Genomic DNA, 18,662 nt, shown 5'->3' with positions numbered 1-18,662 from the left:
CTCTGCCATTCGATGAGATCGCAGCTCATCTGGTTGCAGTTTTAGCTCCATTGACCAGTCTACAGCTCAATGCTCAACTCCCTCATCCACAAAAATTTTATTCAACTCTTAATTAAAACGGTCAAGCCTCCATTACCTGCTCAAAGAAAGGAAAATATACAACAACCACCCTTGAGAGAAAATAACTGTTGTCTCTGTTTTAAAACAGAGAAATCTTTTTGCTTAAGCTATATCCCAGTTTTAATACCCTCAAGAGTAAACGTCCACCCAGAATCAATGATATCCAGTCCTCTAAAGGCTTTTCATGTTACAATAAAATCATCCATCACTCTTCTAAATTAACATGCCTAATCTGTTCAGCCTTTACTCCCGTGAATGAGGTGACAGGATCAATTTCTGCAGACGCTCGTACTCTATTTGATGTTAACTGCAGACTGTTCCAAGTAAATGTCTCACTCTTCACAAACTCCAATATTCTCCAGTCCAGACACAACCTGCTTCATCATATCCAAGTTCACTCAATCCAAATACAGTAATAACTATTTCAAACTATTTAAGGAATCTAGACAATATTATACAGAGAATATTTTCTCTCACAGTTTCAGTTACCTCGGATATTACCCAAGTGTAGTGTTGATAGATCTTTCCGGGTAGCGTTTTCATGTTGCTGTTCCTTTTGAAATCCATCTGGATCAACTGAAAGGTCCAAATCTTCATCTTGTACTCCAATAGTTGGGGCTGGTAAAGGTTCGTGCTCAAGTTGAAGTATTAAGTCACCTCTGACTTCTGGTGGTGGTAATAGTGGTGTTACGCAAAAAAGAAAACATGCCTTGGTTATTAAGAATTTTAATACCATGACACCAAAATCAGCACTTAAACTTACAGTCAGCATTCAATGGATACAGCACTACAGCATACTTTCTGTTTCATAAGGAATGAGGTATTTTAATTGTCAAAATAAAACATGGTTATGCAGTTAGCACCAATGTTCTGACCAGCAAACAGCATAACAAAAGATGGAGTCAGTTATGAGGCTGGACCTCATTGGAAGCAACATCTCTGTTGCACCACCTAGCTAAAAATAAAAAGTGCCCAGGCATGATCCCAAGAACTGCCCTCAATTTAATACGTGGAACAGGATTAACAAATTCAGATGAGTTTTTTCTTGGAAGATCCAGTGTAGAGATATACATAGAGGGGAACTAGTGAAGGAATCCCTGAAGACAGCTTGCTCACAAACCACTTCTCAGCCTTGCAAAATGGTGAGAGTCATGGTTCCTCTGTAGTGTCAAACCAGAGCCAAGGCCACTACAGTGAAGGTGGTCCAGGTCTTCAGGGAATGTGCACACTTATGTATGTGTGGGGGCAAGTTCAACAATGTCACAGTGTACTTGCATGGCATTTTGGGGGAGTTTGGAAGGGGGGGGGAGGGGAAGAGAGGCGGTGGCGAACAGCCAGAGATCATGTCCATCGCCGGATTACTCCCGGTGCCAGTAGCAAGTCTAGAAGGACAAACATGGGTAAATGTGTGGCTGGGCGGGTGGTGCAAGGGTAAGGATATTAGATTGCTGAGGTATTGGGATCATTTCTTTTTTAGTTGGGGTTGGGAGTCAGACAACAGGGCTGCACAAGTTGGATAACTTGCATCCAAACAAGAATGGGACCAACAAACTTTTGGTAAATTTGCTTATGCTCTTGGTATGGATTTAAACTGAATTGGCAAAGAATTGGGATCATGACAAGTAATTCAGATGGGAGAGAAGCCGAGGTGGAATTTACAAAATCTGAATACTACTGAGTGGGTCTGGAAGATGGAGGGAAGAAAAGCTAGGTAGGAAAGTAGAGTTTAACAAGGTCAAATATAAACACATTTTAATGCAAGAAGCCTGAGAAATGAGATAGACAAGTTGACAGTATAATAACATAACTATGAAAAAGACCTAGCAAAATGATGAGCAGGAATCTGATTCTCTTGAAGTTCTGGAGCGCTACTGGTGTCTTCAAGCATGAAAACTAATGCAAAGTACCCAGTTAGCTCCGCCATTCCTTTGTTCTCCATTACTACTCTCCAGTCTCATTTTTCAGCAGTCCAATATTCACTCTTGCCTCTCTCCACCTTTTTCATGTATCTAAAAAGACTCTAGCAATGTTCTTTTATACTGGTAGCTAGCTTACCCTCACATCTCACCTTCTTCACCCTTATTGCTTTTTTTAAAGTTGTATTGGATTTTTAAAAGGATTGCCAATTCTCTGGCTTCCCACAAATCTTCACCACGTTGTATTTTTTTTTCTTTTGCTTTTATGCTGTCCTGGGTTTCCCTTGTCAGCCATGTTTGCCTCATCCTCCCTTTAATATGCTTCTTCGTTGGGATGAATTTCTGCTGTGCCTCCCAAATTACTCTCGGAAACTCCTGCTATTGCTGCTCCAATGTCTTCCTTCCTAGGATTCCCTTTCAATCAACTCTGGCCAGCTCTCCTTCATGTCTTCGTAGTTACATTTAGCCAATTGTAATACTGTTACATCTGATTCCAGCTTCTCCCTCTCAAAAACGTAGGATGAATTCTATCATATTACAGTGACTGGTATTGGGCTATTTTCCCCTGGAGTGTCAGAGGCTGAGGGGTGACCTTATAGAGGTTTATAAAATAGTGAGGGGCATGGAGAGGGTGAATAGCCAAGGTCTTTTTCCTGGGTTGGGGAAGAGTCCGAAACTAGAGAGCATGAGGGTTATGGTGAGAGGGGAAAGATTTAAAAGGGACCTGTGTGGCTACCTTTTCACACAGAGGATGTGTGGAATGAGCCGCTAGAGGAAGTGGCAGAGGCTGGTACAATTACAACATTTAAAAGGCATCTGGATGGGTACATGAAAAGGAAGGGTCGAGAGGGATATGGGCCAAATGCAGGCAAATGGGACTAGATTTATTTAGGATATCTGGTAGGCGTGGACGAGTTGGACCGGAGGGTCTGTTTCCGCACCGTGCAACTCTATTACACTATGAATTAAGTACGGCAATGAGGAGGGATGCTATCTTGGAAGGATCATTGAAGGAGACCAAATGGGTAAAATCAAAAAAGTCAAAGGGGCAAACATGCAGTTAGGTGTGAACTACAGATCTCCACATAAACACAGCCAGGGAGAGATAGGGGATCAAATATGCAAACAAATTTCAGAAAAGTCCATGAATAAAAAAGCAGTAATAGTAGGGTATGTTAACTACTCAAATATTAACTGAGATCGTTTGAGTGCGCAAGGTATGGAGGAGCAAACAGCCAGGGAATGTTTTGGAGATAGCGACCATAACCTAGATTCATTATGAAACAGGATAAGGATGAGCCATAAACAGAAGTTCTAAACTGGGAAAATGACAATTTTGCTAAGACACAATTTGACCCACGTGGACGTGAAACAGTGTCTTGCAGATAAAATTGTTAGAGCAAAAGGAGACATTCATTTGGGAAATAGCAACAGCACAAGGCAAATTTCTTCCCATAAAGGATGGGACAAAGACCAGAGAACCCTAGTTCTCAAAAGATTAGTTGGTTTGGATTTAGAAAAATAAAGGAAGCTTATGGTCGATAACAGGGTTCAATATGGCAGAATCCCTAGCAGAGTATAAAAGAGGAGGGAAAAATTAAAAAGGAAATTATGAAAGCCAAGAATGCATGAGAAACCACCTGTGAGTAAAATTAAAAAAAGGAAAACCAAAAGGAGTTCTTTCGAAATATATTAAGAGCAAGAGACTAACCAGGGAAAATGTAGGGTCCATTAACTGCACATAGACCTGAAAGAGGTTGGCACAGTCCTCAACGAATACTTCACATCACTCTTCATAAATGGAAGAGGGCAATGCAGATATAGGCATCAGGATGAAAATGTGTGAAGTATTAAGAAATTAACAGAAAACGAGAGAATAGCAAGTTAAAAAGTGGATACATCCACAGGTCTTATCGGCTACACCCCAACATGTCATGGGAAGCTACACAGGAAATATTGAGGGTATGGCGGCCAAATTGAAATCCTTTCTAGTCACCAAAGCAGCACAAGCGGTCCAATTTTATCCCTTATTTTGTTCTAACTTTAAAAGGGCAAAATCTCCAGATTACTGGAGAAATAGATTCCATCTCTGCTGTAAAAATAACTAAAGCCTGAAGAAAGTTAGCTTTTTCTCCTGCCAGTTACTGTCAGCTGTTGCCTTTAACCAGTCACAAAAGACTTCACAATTAGTGCACCAATCACCCTATGCCTCCTGTAAAGAAGGCAAAGAACTTAGAGAAGATGACTCGAAGACAAAAAACTTTGGAAGCAAAAGGAACATTTAATCTATTGGGGATGCTGCGTACTTTGATTGACTCATCAACTCATGGCGACCCTGGGAATTGTGGGGCTTAAGAATTGGCACACTGTCCCCAAGTGGATCAGTCATAGTACTAGAAAATTACATGCCAGTCAGTCTAATTTTGGTAGTGGGGAAGTTTTCAGAAAGAGTTGAGGGACACAATCTATATCAGCACAGATTCGTTAAAGAATGGCCACGATTGACAAATTCGATATTTTTTTTGAGGAGGTAACCAGCAGTGCTGATGAGAGAAATGAATTTGATGTCGTCCACATGGACTTTGCAAGATTTTTGTTAAGGTCTGTTATGGCAGACTGGTCAAGAAAATAAAGAGCCAATGGAATCCAAGACAAAGTGGCACATTGTATCCAAAATTGGTTAAGAGACAAGTAGAGTTTGCTGATAGAGCAATGTTTCCGCGACTGAAAGTTGGTTTCCTGTGGGGGTTTGCAGGGCTCAACGTCAGGGTCTTTGTCATTTGTGGCATACATTAATGATTTGGACTTAAATGTAGGGGTTATAATCAAGATCCTCATGGATGACCTGAAATTAGTAGGGTGGTAAAATAGTGAAGAGGATAGCTATAAAGCTGCAGGAGGATATCAACAGACTGGTCAGGTGGACCCAGCAGTGGCAAATTGAATTCCACTTGGAAAAACATGTGGTAATGCATCTGCGGACAGCTAACAAGGCAAGGGACTACACTATCTGTGGTTAGACCCTGGAAATTACTGAAGATCAGAGGGACTTGGGTGAGCATATCCACAGTGCCAGAAGAGAGCAGTGCAGGTCATTAAGATGGTTAAGGGAGCCCTTCAGCAATTTACATTTTTATTTCAGTTCTCCAGCATCCACAATTCTTTATTTTGCTTTTCCTATAAGCTGTGCCAGAGAAGGGGTCACAATGATACCATTTGAACATTGGACTTCTTGCTTAATAAGTTGCTGCCACACGCTGACCTCTGAGTAGAAGGGGTAAAAACAAGATTGTAAGAACGTTGATCTAAAGAATGAGGAGAGATTGGATGGCTGATATTGTTTTCCTTGGAGCAATGATGATACCTGATGATTGAGGATTATTGATATTATTTTTCATTAGTTGAGGAGTTAATGCCCAGGCCATAGATTTAAAGTAAGAGGTAGAAGACGAAGGGGAGAGTTGAGGAGGCATTTTTCCATTGAGAGAGTGATGACAGTCAGGAAATCACTGTCTGAGAAAAAGCTAGTTGAGTCAGAAACTCTTAACATTTAGGCAATATTTAGATATTAGCTTGCATTGTCATAACCTCCAAGGCTTTGGGCCAAGAGCAGGAAAATGGGATTAGTGTAGTCAATCTTTGTTGACTTCCATGGGCACAATCTCCATCTGGCTGTAACGCTGCGTCTTTGAGAAATGTTTCAACACCTACACAAGTAGTCTTTAGACAACGACATTTCACAACGTTTCAAGTCAAATTCCAGCAATGGGAGTTTCTGAAAATTTTTGCATTAAAGAACTTTCAAGCAAAGAAAAAAAGCACACTAATCTTGGTCTTACTTTTATCATCAGCGTACATATCCTCAAAAGCAAATTCCATCTCCCTCTGCCGATCTTCTTTTACTTGCACACATCTATACGGTGGCTCAAACAATTGGGGTGGCATCTGAGCTACAGTCTGCCTTCTATGTGCCAGATCAGCTTGTTGCATTTCTCCAAGTTCCTTCACCAGTTTCTCTCTATCCTGGAGGTGAAGGTGATAAAATATTTAACATGCATCGTGAAGTCCTATATAACACAAATAACGACACCACAAATTAATTTATAGCACAGGATCTTACAGCTCCTATTAAAGGAAATCTTTATTGAACTACATAGTTGCCCTTTTCTACAAAGCAATGTACTTTTGTTCCATTTTGTGAAAATAATTTGAAAGGATTAAATCATTTAATCATTAAATCATTAAATCAATTAGCAATAAGTGTTTTTAGAACTGGAATAAAACATGAGCAGAGCCAAAGAATAGCAGATATAAAGAGACAGAAGGATTGAAAATCAACAAACCTCAACAGCACAATCAAAGCCAGAAAATGTGGGAAATATTTGAAGAGACCAGGAGGTAGTCCAGATTGTATGAATCAATAAGGTACAAGAAGTCAATGGATAAAAGAACAATGCCTGTTACATGTCCTGCAGGAACCACGTAAACTAATACAGGTCATCGGTTTGACATGCAATCTTAAGTTGACAATAATAGAATTGGGTTAAGGTATCTAAATCTGACTTAAGGTGTATATAAAGAATAAGCACTAGTGGTTTTTGAGAGTACCGCTCGAGTGCTCAAGACAGAATGTCCCTACGAGCGCTAATAAACAACCTTGATATGTACCTGAGTTGCCAGGTCGTGTGTTTCATTCCAACAAATTCAAACGATAAGTAAAGGAGGAAGGCAATTACAAATTGAGATCTCTCTTTAAAAAAAGAAAATGTGAAGTTTGGCAAGTTTGAGAACAACAAATACAGTTCTAGACACAAATAGACCACAAAACAACTACTGGTAAATGAATTGTGGCATAGATATAACAGCAGGGAGGTCATGTTTGAGCTGTAAAAAACTTTGGTTAGGCAGAGTTCTGGTCACCACACTGCAGAAAAGGATGTGATTGAACTGGAGGGAATGCAGAGAAGATTCACTGAGATGGGAGTATTTCAGCTATGAAGACAGGCTGGATAAGCTTGGGTTTTATTTGGAGCAGAGAAGATTGAGGGGGAACCTAGTAGTGTGGTACAAGATCACAAGGGGCATGGAAAGGGTGGATAGAAAGCAGATGTTCCTCTTAGTTGAAAAATCAATCACAAGGGAGCATAATTTTAATTTTAAAGTGAAAGTCAAGAGGTTTAGAGGGGATTTGGGGAAAAGACCTTTTCAGCAAGAGTGGTGGTGTCTGGATGGGTACTGGAGACAGGAAGCCACAATCTTTCTTAAACAAAAAGTACTGTGACAAGCAGTTGAAGTGTCATAACATTCAAGGCATGGGCATATTGTGGGAGAGTGGGATTAGTGTAGGTAGTGGTATATTTTTGGAGGGACCAATCTAATAGGCCAACAGGATGGCTAGTACAGAATATACATCAATTTCACAAGAGGTGGACAACTCTGAGAATGTAATCTCAACAGGCAACACCAAAAGTGTGCTGGCTGCAAATCTAAAAGCTATTAAACTTCTAAGAATTCGGCACATCTTGGTGAAACAGGAGCTGGACATGACAAATATGTAGTTGAGTCCCTACAGATATTTTAGAATTATTTAACTTCCATCAAGCAATTCCACTGCATCTGCAACCCCCAAAAAAATGCCCCCAACTCAGATTTTGAGTCAGAAGTTTAAAAAGGTAGGTAGAGGATGAGTGATTGGGGAACCAGTCTTATAGTTTGCCAGGAAAGGAAATGGAACTAAATACAATTTAGCTCTTGGCTAACTAAAGAACAGGCTCCTCAAACACTCACCCGCCACTCAAAGATCTTCCAACAATAGATGCCACTGACAAAAGATATAGCACCTGACTCTAACCCCATTATTCAATGAGCCAACTACCCCCTACCAAACTTTATTGAAGCACCGCACTGACCTCTGCCCAACTGACTCCTTTGTTTGCTCGCCAGTGCCCTCACCAAACTGACACTCATGACCTCTGCCCCAGTAAAAACTCACACTTGGTCCACCCACCTTCAGCTGCCAGCTAATCACCCTCATGCCTATCCCTCCACCCACCTACCGACTTTCATGGTCCCCCCTGCCAAGCCAAACCTCAAAAACCTGCTGTAACAACTTGCATACCACTAAAATGTCATCCTCAAGATTTCTCCAAAACATCTCAACCAACCGTTCTCAACTCATGCCCACCTCCCCCACCCCTCCCACTGGCTATGTTCAAAAAGGTTCCTGTCCTCCCCCTAAGGATTCCTCCCCTCCCCCTAAGGATTCCTCCCACCCAGAATCACCTACTCAATCCACTCTGCTCAGCAAAACCCAGCCCAAATGACTGTGGGCCAGATGCCTCAAATGCCTGACAAACTCCCTCAGCCTGCTCACCCCGCTACTTCAAACAAAATCCTTTAGACCCATTCACAAACAACGGTCACCTACATTCAGGTCATCCCAAACTTCCTCCCAACAACTACACAACTTGATCCCTACTCACCTGCCTCCAGACAGCCTCCTTCACACACCATCCCAACAGCCAATTAAACACAACGCCCTGTCCAACCAACCCCCAACTGTAGGGCCTTGCGTATGGTAATTTCTAATGGAAAATTTTTTTTTAAATTCATTCACAGGATGAGGGCTTCGCTGGCTAGGCAGCATTTATTGCCCATCCCCAATTGCCCAGAGGGCAGTTAAGAGTCAACCGCATTGCTGTGGGTCTGGAGTCATATGTAGGCCAGACCAGGTAAGGGTGGCAGTTTCCTTCCCTAAAGGACATTAGTGAACCAGATGGGTTTTTCCAACAATCGACAATGGTTTCATGGTCATCATTAGACTCTTAATTCCAGATATTTATTGAATTCAAATTCCACCATCTACTGTGGCAGGATTCGAACCTGGGTCGCCAAAACATTATCTGGGTCTCTGGATTAACAGTCCGGTGACAATACCACTAGCTATCGCCTCCCCCAAAAAGTATTGTGTTAGTTCCATAATCAGACAACACCATACAATCAACACCCAAACAGAACTGCACCCATCATGAATGCTATCCCCTGATAATAGATCACACATCACCAACACTAAATGTCAAATCATACAGCCAAACAACCAAACCCCATGTTCTCTCACCTACTTCACTGCCACCTGTTTCTCCTCTTTCACAATAAAACAATATGGATTAGATAGGATTGCTATTTCAATCCTGACCTCACTCAAAAATTAGTACTGGGTTGTACTATCCATTTTTTGAACACTTACTGAGTTTATGGATAGTGGCCGAGTACCTGTATTAAATGAACTAGTTGGAGAGCACGGCTGCCTCGCAATCTAGCTTTCTCCAACTGCTCCAGTCTCTCCATCTCAGCTTCTTGTTGCAAATCCTCCAAGCGCTCTGCTTCCTCTTGAGCAGTCAGTTCAGCACTAAGCTGTTGAAACAGAGTTTAAGTAAAGTAAAAATGCGAAGTAAACTTGTGAATATACCCCAAGACAGACCAGATGTCAGAATATCTTGTGATAAGCTACGTCACCTAACCTATTCAGATTGGTTTGCACAGTATATATTAAACAGGTCGCTCAGAAACTTTGAACTATAATAATAGGTGATATTTCCATGAGAAGAGATACTCAGAAATCCCAAACTTTGTTTTGTTTACAACCAAGTAAATGGTCAAATGTGCAGCTATAGCCAGCAGTCACAGCCTCCATAAAATTTTAAAAAGAAAAAAGATTCTTCAATCCAAGTTGCTACTTACTTCTATCATTGCTTTTATTCTATTAAACCTTTACTCCACCACAATGGAGTTTGGCTCTTGACAGACATTTAAGAAATTGAGAAGCAGGAAGATTAGGATTAGGCATTGCACTGCCACCCAGTACAACACTTCTAAACTTGCTGTATTGAAATCACCAATGCATCACAACGCCAGTAAGTTGAACTGATATGAAAAAGCAAGTTTGCAGCTTGATTTTCTTTTGCTTCCCAAGAGCACAGTCAGGGCACAGATTTTCACAAAGACAAAACCATGTTAGTGAATTCATTATCCTCTTTGGAGTCACAACATAGACATGAATGAGGTCTCAGGAATGATATTTGGGCCCAGGCTAAAAAGAGAATGCAAAGCTGGCAAAGACTCAAAGGGCACTTATACTTCTCACCCTTAACCTACCAAAAAAAGAGAGAAAATGAACCAAACAGGCTCATTGCTCCCTTAAAAAAAAAGAGGCCAGTTTAAGTACCAGCCATTTAATGGAGAAGTGATGTCATACATGTAAGTACCTAATTCTACCTTTGTGTAATTTTCAAACAGATTTATAAATGGATTGTAACTGATAAGTAAGTGAAGTTTCAAGCACTTGTATAATTGTTATATGGCTTCCGGGAGGTGATTTTAGGACTAGGATCATGTGCAAGTACAGACAATGAAGGAACTCCCTATTTGAAGAAAAGCAATTCATACAACCTTTTGGTTAGATGGCTGAATGATAGAATCCTAGACAAGTAAATGTTACGTTAGTTACTGTATGACCAGAGATTCTCAAGATTAAAATTATCTATCTTCTAACAATTTACTTGATTCTTAGCTGCTTTGTGCATTTGAATTAGTGTGTTGAATGCTCTTGCTATCGCCAAATTTGATGTTGCATTATAATGAAAAATACTGTCAAACAAAAAGACACTTCTTAACATCAATGAATTTCATTTTCAAAATAAACAGGAAAAGAACAATTATAAAACCGAGGATTACTGTATTTTGAAAAACAAGTAACCTGATTTGGATTTTAAACATCATTTATACAACTACAGCAGCTGAAATGTGAATTGCAGATAAGCTGGAGCTGAGGGATTCAGTACAGATGGAGCTACAATTGGCCACAACTGATTGATCGATTTGTGAACTCATAACCAGTTATCAATGATAAAGGCTACTTGCTTCCCAACGTTATTGGTTCTTAGGTAGCTGAACAGCCTGGGGCTCTGAACAAGATACTGAGGAGTCATTAGAACTCCAACAGCACAGGAGCTCTGTCACTGTTCTCTGCAGTAAGAGGAATGTTACACTCAAAGAAGCCTCATTTCTTACTTTGAGTCACTGTAAACTTTTTTACTTTTTCATTCACAGGATGTGGGCATTGCTGGCTAGGCCAGCATTTACTGCCCATCCTCAATTACCCAGAGGACAGTTAGAACAGTACAGGCCCTTCGGCCCACGATGTTGTGCTGACCTATTATCCTAAGACCAATCTACCTGCGTACCCTACATTTTACTATCCTCCATGTGCCTATCAAAGAGTTGTTTAAAAGTCTCTAAAGTATCTGATTCCACTACCACTGCCAGCAGAGCATTCCACACGCCCACCACTCTGTGTGAAGAACCTACCTCTGACACCTCCCCTATACCTTCCTCCAATCACCTTAAAATTATGTCCCCTCATGATAGCCATTTCTGCCCTGGGAAAAAGTCTCTGGCTATCCACTCTATCTATGCCTCTCATCATCTTGTACACCTCTATCAAGTCACCCCTCGTCCTTCTTCGCTCCAATGAAAAAAGCCCTAGCTCCCTCAACCTTTCCTCATAAGACCTGCCCTCCAGTCCAGGCAGCATCCTGGTAAATCTCCTCTGCTCCCTCTCTAAAGCTTCCACATCTTTCCTGTAATGAGGTGACCAGAACTGAACACAATATTCCAAGTGTGGTCTAACCAGAGTTTTATAGAGCAGGAGTATAACCTCGCAGCTCTTAAACTCAATTCCCCTGCCAACGAAAGCCAACACGTGTTGCACATGTGTGTGGGGCAAGGCTGAGTTGATAAGTGGAAGAGAGCTTTAATTAGTAGAGTTACTGAAATAATTGCACAGAGGCCAGTGTTCCGTCACCAAATCACCCTTTACTTTCTAATGCACAGACATTTTCCTAGGGTGGAGGTAGTTATTACGAGGGGGCATAGTTTTAAAGTGAGAGGAGGTAGATATAGCGGAGACGTTAGAGGTAGGTTCTTTACTCAGAGAGTGGTCGGGACTTGGAATGCATTGCCAGAGAGGGTAGTGGAGTCAGCCTCATTAGGGGCATTTAAGCAGCTATTAGATAGGCATATGGATGATAGTATAAGGTAGGGGTGGAGGTGAGATAGACCTTAGGTTTGGGTAAAAGTTCGGCACAACATCGTGGGCTGACTGGCCGGTACTGTGCTGTACTGTTCTCTGTTCTATGTTCTACACCATACGCCTTCTTAATAGCCCTATCAACTTGGGTAGCAACTTTGAGGATCTATGGACGTGGACCCCAAGATCCCTCTGTTCCTCCACACTGCCGAGAATCCTGCCATTAACTCTGTATTCTGCATTCAAATTCAACCTTCCAAAATGAATCACTTCACACTTTTCTGGGTTGAATTCCATCTGCCACTTCTTTGCCCAGCTCTGCATCCTGTCAATGTCCCGTTGCAATCTACAACAGCCCTCCATGCTGTCCACAACTCCACCAACCTTCGTGCCATTGGCAAACTTACTAACCCACCCTTCCATTTCCTCATCCAAGTCATTTATAAAGGTCACAAGGAGCAGAGGTCCCAGAACAGCTCCCACACTGATGTGGCTCTGGGGTCACATGTCAGCCAGACCAGTTAAGGATGGCAGTTTCCTCCCCAAAAGGACATTAGTGAACCAATGGGTTTTTCTGACCATCAGCAATGGTTTCACAGTTATCGTTAGACTCTTAATTCTAGATATTTATTGAATTCAAATTCCACTATCTGCCATGGCAGGATTCGAACCTGAGTCCACAGAAGTACGGCTGGTTCTCTTGATAATACCACTGGGGTCATCACCTCTCCATGACTTTAAGTCAGAGACCTTTTACAAAACGTGTGGACTGCTTCCCTGTGGCTACTGCAAACCAGTGAAAGCATCTGAGAAGGAAGACCGAGAAGCAGTAGAAGACCCACCAGCACAAGCAGCATAAGCGGCAATATGGCTCAGTGGTTAGCACTGCAGCCTCACAGCACCAGGGACCCAGGTTCGATTCCACCCTCGGGTGACTGTCTGTGTGGAGTTTGCACGTTCTCCCCGTGTCTGCGTGGGTTTCCTCCCACAGTCCAAAGATGTGCAGGCTAGGTGGATTGGCCATGCTAAATTGCCTGTAGTGTTCAGGGAGGTGTAGATTAGGTGGGTTATAGGGAAATGGGTCTGGGTGGGATGCTCCGAGATTCGGTGTGGACTTGTTGGGCCTGTTTCCACACCGTAGGGATTCTATAACAATGAACTCAGCAACCAATGAACAACCTTCCCAGTCTTTTATCCCGTCCATAAAACAGATGATTATGTGGTGCAGACGGGAGTGTATGCTAGTGTGCGCATGCGTGTAGGGCAAGGCTGAGTTGATAAGTGTTCCGAGAGCTTTAATTAGTAGAGTTACTGAAATAAGTGCACAGAGGCCACTGTTCTGTCACCAAATCACCTTCACTTTCTAATGCACAGCACCCTGGCTGTGGCCAGCCAACTCAGAGTCCATCCTCATCTGAGGAGATTCTCATCTCCTGATTATATTAGTCAGCCAGGGCTTTCCTGATTGCAGTTGTTAACCTGGGCCAATCAGATCCTCATAGTTAACAAGGCTCCCCTCGTTCCAGATCAGTTACATGCAGATGGTTCATAACGGCCTACCTGTAGCTTCTGACCAATTACTTGTAACAAACAGTAATTTTTGTTAAGTCCAGAAACCTGGTCCATGCTGTCAACCTGGGTCTAAGGACCAAATTAAGGAATTTTGCATACTTTCTAAAGTTTAACTTTGGTGACAACTCCAAGAATCAGGGATTCCATTTCCAACACACTATCCAAGTCGTAACATTGACCACTTGAGTATCCCCACCTCAACTGCAACATAAATTCAGTGAGGGCTTCCACCTAAAGGACTCAAAACTCTCGTAACAAAAACAAAGTTGCTGGATAAGTTCAGCAGGTCTGGCAGCATCTGCGAAGGGAAAAAACAGAGTGAACATTTCGGGTCCAGTAACCCTTCCTCAGAACTACAGAATTCCGAGGAAGGGTCACCAGACCCGAAACGTTAACTCTGTTTTCTCCTTCACAGATGCTGCCAGACCTGCTGAGCTTATCCAGCAACTTTGTTTTTGTTCCCGATTTACAGCATCCGCAATTCTTTTAGTTCTCAAAACGCTCATGCTTATTATTGTGTGCTTCAAATGTCAGTCAGAAGTGATAGCAGAAGTAGTAATGCAAAGATTAGAATGAGAGATGTTTCCAGTAAACCACAAATAAAGCAGTCCTGAAAAACCACTCGAGTATAATTTATTTTCTATTTGTCATGATAAACATATTCTGTTAAACTTGCAAGAACACACTCATACCTGGATTAGGTCTTGTAACTACTCAGTATTAGTAAACCTTTACATGAAGTTGAGAAAATATTCTGCTACAAAACCCAAGAACATACTAAACATACTGATACATTTTTGATGGATAATGAGAAAAGGAAAAGTTGAGATCAAGGCAAGAGGGATACACAAATACATGGACAGCAAGGGACACCATGATAAAGGAAAACACAAAATGGACAAGTAAATAAGACAAGCATTTTAGGAAGGCAAGCAGGATTGACAAAGCTAAATTATTCAAGGTGTACAATACTTCACAGGCACATACCAAGAAAAAGTCAAGATGAGAATAGGACCACGAAGGGATGAACAGAAATCTTCAGGGAAAAAGTGTGGGTAAAAAATTTGGTAGAAACATTAAATACCTACTTAGTTTCAGTATTAACCAAGGATACATCAGACAATGAGATTAGAATTAATAACTGAAAACTGAAATTGATAATACATAAACAAACCAAATTCAGAAGGGGGTAAATCTCCTGGTCCAAACAGATTATGCCCATGCATGCACATCAAAATTGGAAGCTGGTCTGTCTCTATTGTATTATACACCAATGATACTGCACCTGAGAATATGTGCATTGCTGAGAGAATTGGCAATATTATATTTAAAATTGGAAGGGAACACATCCAGGAAACTATAAACATTCAAATTAACTGTGATGAGAAAGCACTTGAGTCTCTGTTGAAGGAGAAAATAGAAAAACAGGTAGAATCAATGGAAGAATGATTTTAAAAAGTCAGCATGATTTCAAAAAATCTTATGTGACTAACATTATTGAATTCTTGGATGACATATTACATCTAGATTTCCAAAAGACCCTGGTTAAGGTGCCCCCAATAGAAAAACAAATAAGATCAAAAACGTCCGATGGCAAGTTGCATAATGTATAGCCAGCTGGTTTTAAGACAGAAAAAGCTAAGCGTAAAAGGGAGCAATTCAGAGTGGAGGAAGGTGAAAATGGCATATTTTCACAGTATACAGCAAACTAAATAATTTCCAAATGTGCAATACCAAACCAATTGGGAAAGTGCAGACTACATCACTGAATAGGCGGAATGGACACACAGCTAGCAGATGACATTGAGCACGAATAAGTGAGGTACAATTTTTAAGAAAAAAATAAAGTCACATAGTCCACTTGTGCAAAGGCTATGGTATTGTGGTAATGTCAATAGACTTGTAATCCAAATTCCTAGAATAATGTTCGAATCCTGCCATGGTAGATGGTAAGGTTTAAAATTCAATCAAAAACAAAAATGTAAAATTTCAAGAACAAAAAGGCAGTCTAAGGATGATCATGTAACCACTGTCAACTGTCATAAAAAACACATATAACTCATTATGTCCTTCCAGGAAAGAAACCCCCTTCCTTACCTAGTCTGGCACATATAAATGCAAAGTCACAATGTGGTTGACTCTTAAGTGATTTTTAAAATAGCCTGTCAAGGCACTCCATTCAAATCCATTACAGGATTGCAATAAATGCTGGCCCAGCCAGCGGCACCTACACCCAATGAATAAAGCAAAACTTGGAAAATACAAATCTAAATACAGTGGATGAAAAACAAGGAACTAGAAGTACAAAACACTTAAAATTTGTGATGCAGTTCAAAAAAAACCCTAAGTGCAGCAAAAAACACACTAGGGTTTATCTGGAGACGAGTAAGATTTAAAAATAGAGAGAGATAGAAAGCATATTAAGTTAGAATACATTTGAAATAACAGCAAACTTTGTTTTAACTGACACATTATGAACCAGCACTCCTGATGAACCAACAATTACATACTTCAAATACCGGAAATTTACTATATTATCACAATCTACACAGTGTCTGAGTTCGTTTTTAGTAATTCACAGGAAGGCGGCGTCCACCCCTAATTACCAAGAGGACAGTTAAGAGTCTGGACTCACATGTAGGCCAAACTAAGTCAGGATGGCAGTTTCTCTCCCTCAAGGGCATTAGTGAACTAGACAATTGACAATGGATTCATTGTTATCATTAGACTTTTAATTCCAGATTTTTACTGAATTCAAATTCCACCATCTGCTGTGGCAGGATTCAAACCAAGGTCCCCAGAACATTATTTAAATCTCTGGATTAACAGCCTAGCTAAAAAAAACCCACTAGGTCGTTGCATCCCCAAGTAGTCAGTTGAGGGTGCAAGTGAGAAAGCTCTCTGTTGGTAGGTTTTATTTGACTTTTGCTGTAAATAAGAGTGATGTGTATACCCCCTGCATTATATTTCTATTACTTAGTATGTGTTTTTACATTGATTATGTGGATCTTTTGATCAACTGGAATATTTGATTAACTGGCACACACTTGGTCCCTTAAGTGCCAGTTAATAAAAAACATTTGCTGCACTATTAAAGGACAAAAGCATTGGAGATGATGCAAAAAAAATTTCAAAAGGATGATATCTGGAATGAGAGAAGTTGTACTCATCAGGAAAGGATGGGACATGCAATATTTCTCTTCTTATGCAATGAGAAAACTCTTAGGGATGACTGAATGCAGATCTTAAATTCTGAAAAGATTTTGATAGCATGGGCACAGGAAATGTTTTCAATATGGGTAAAGCAAAATGAGGAGGTCACTAAATCTGAGCTAGTTATCTAGGAATCAAAGCAAACCAAAAGAAACGCCAACAAGAAGCTGCAGTGATAATGTGCAATTTTCCACCGTGAAGTGGTTCAGGAGATTCTAAGTAACTTTTAAGGGGAGGCTGGATAAGCATTTCAGAAAGAAAGGGATACAGTGTTACATTGATGGATTTAAATGAGTAATGATGAGAGAATGCTCAAGTGGAGGAAATATCAGCATGGGTTGGTCTCTTTGCTGTGTATTCTATGTAATAAATAAGCTATTTATTTGTATTCAAATAATTCAGATACCTGTTGTGTGTCACTTTCTCGGTCCACACAAGGTTCAGGCAAATGGTAGTGTGTCACAGAGAAGCTGTCAATATCGTACATCTTCACTGCTGGATAGTTTTGCACTTCAAGATCCTATCGTTTAAAAGAAAAGTCGTAAAGTTGTTTCCACAAAAATGAATGGCATTATTGAAAATAGATTTTTTAAAAGCAAGCATTACATTTTGGAAATTATTTTTGTTCAAAATGAATTTGCTTTGTACTACCTTTAACAGGAACAGTATCAGATACCACTAATAACAAATAATCTTCTGACCAAGTTCAAAGAAACATTCATATTTCCAGTGCAACTACTTTTTAGGTTCAGTTCAAACAGGCCAAAGTTTGGGAGGAAATGCAACAGTAATAAAACCAACATCAAGGGTATTTTTAAATTACGAATCTTAACATCCAAATTGAAACTACTTATCTTTCTTATCATAATTCTCTTTCTAGTTTGGATTTCATTTTCCACTCTGCCCCTTCACGTTTTGAAAAGTTAAATAATCTACTTGTGACTTGACTCTGTTGTTATGCACAAATCAAGTTTATAGGACAATTGGCAGCGTTCCTTGCAACTTCACAGCTCATTCTCATTTCATTTGTCCGATCTCCGAGGGCAAACAAACAACTCCTCAGTTTCCTAGTTGAAGGAATAATTGCCCTGCTTTACAAAAAGAGACCAAACTAAATACGGCTACCCTAACCTTGGAGGTAACAATCAAAGCGTTTCAGTAACTGGTGGAATTTTGGATAATTTGAGAGGACAAAGAGTGCAAAACTACATTCCCATGACATTTGGAGGGTAAAAAAGGAAAAGGGTCAAAAAATTATTTAAATCTTAGAAATATTATTGCACAGCAAGTTGACCACAGCATTTGAAGAAATTGGTTGTTTACTTGACCATCTTCAGAAGGAAGGTAAACAAAAAAAAAGCTCATGAAGGGAATTGGTTTTAACTCTTCTATAAATGAAGCTCAGCTAACTCAAGTTTTAGATTATATTGTATCTCAGTACAACTGAGCATAGACTGCTGGCAGTTTGGCAAGGAGAAACAGGTGCCTCTAGGCTTTACTTTAAAACAAAAAGCTTTTCCACTTTCAGAATTGAGTCATACACTCACCCTTCAGTAGGTGAATAAGTTAGTGAATAATTCTATCTTCTCTACTCTAATTTCCAATTTACAGTAAATAGTTCAAAGATAAGCTTAAGGTATATCAGGGAAGCATGGCTAAGCAAAATGCCCATTCTGCATTAGAGGGTCATGGACATTTCATGTGAATAGACAAGCAAAGGAAGGGTCACCAGTTGTAAAAACTTCAGCTGAGTT

At 40.4% G+C, this 18,662-nt stretch overlaps 1 protein-coding gene across 8 annotated transcripts in view; it reads right to left on the bottom strand.

The window, feature by feature from the left end:
* Positions 1 to 18,662, bottom strand: part of cep295 (centrosomal protein 295) — a 141,671-nt gene that overhangs the window by 104,996 nt on the left and 18,013 nt on the right. For all 8 annotated transcript variants that reach the window (XR_007262362.1, XM_048598511.1, XM_048598505.1 and 5 more), the window contains 4 exons: positions 17,315 to 17,428; positions 9,309 to 9,449; positions 5,876 to 6,059; positions 610 to 786 (listed from right to left, as the gene is read on the bottom strand). Coding sequence is in view for 7 of the 8 variants with exons in the window: in XM_048598511.1 (XP_048454468.1) it covers positions 610 to 786; positions 5,876 to 6,059; positions 9,309 to 9,449; positions 17,315 to 17,428 (616 nt within the window). In the remaining variant the exon portion in view is untranslated. The remainder of the gene's footprint in view (positions 1 to 609; positions 787 to 5,875; positions 6,060 to 9,308; positions 9,450 to 17,314; positions 17,429 to 18,662) is intronic.

The sequence above is a fragment of the Rhincodon typus genome, chromosome 6 (genome assembly GCF_021869965.1).
Source record: "Rhincodon typus isolate 14 chromosome 6, sRhiTyp1.1, whole genome shotgun sequence".
Classification (NCBI taxonomy): Eukaryota; Metazoa; Chordata; class Chondrichthyes; order Orectolobiformes; family Rhincodontidae; genus Rhincodon; species Rhincodon typus.
This window is presented reverse-complemented; position numbering and strand designations above follow the sequence as displayed.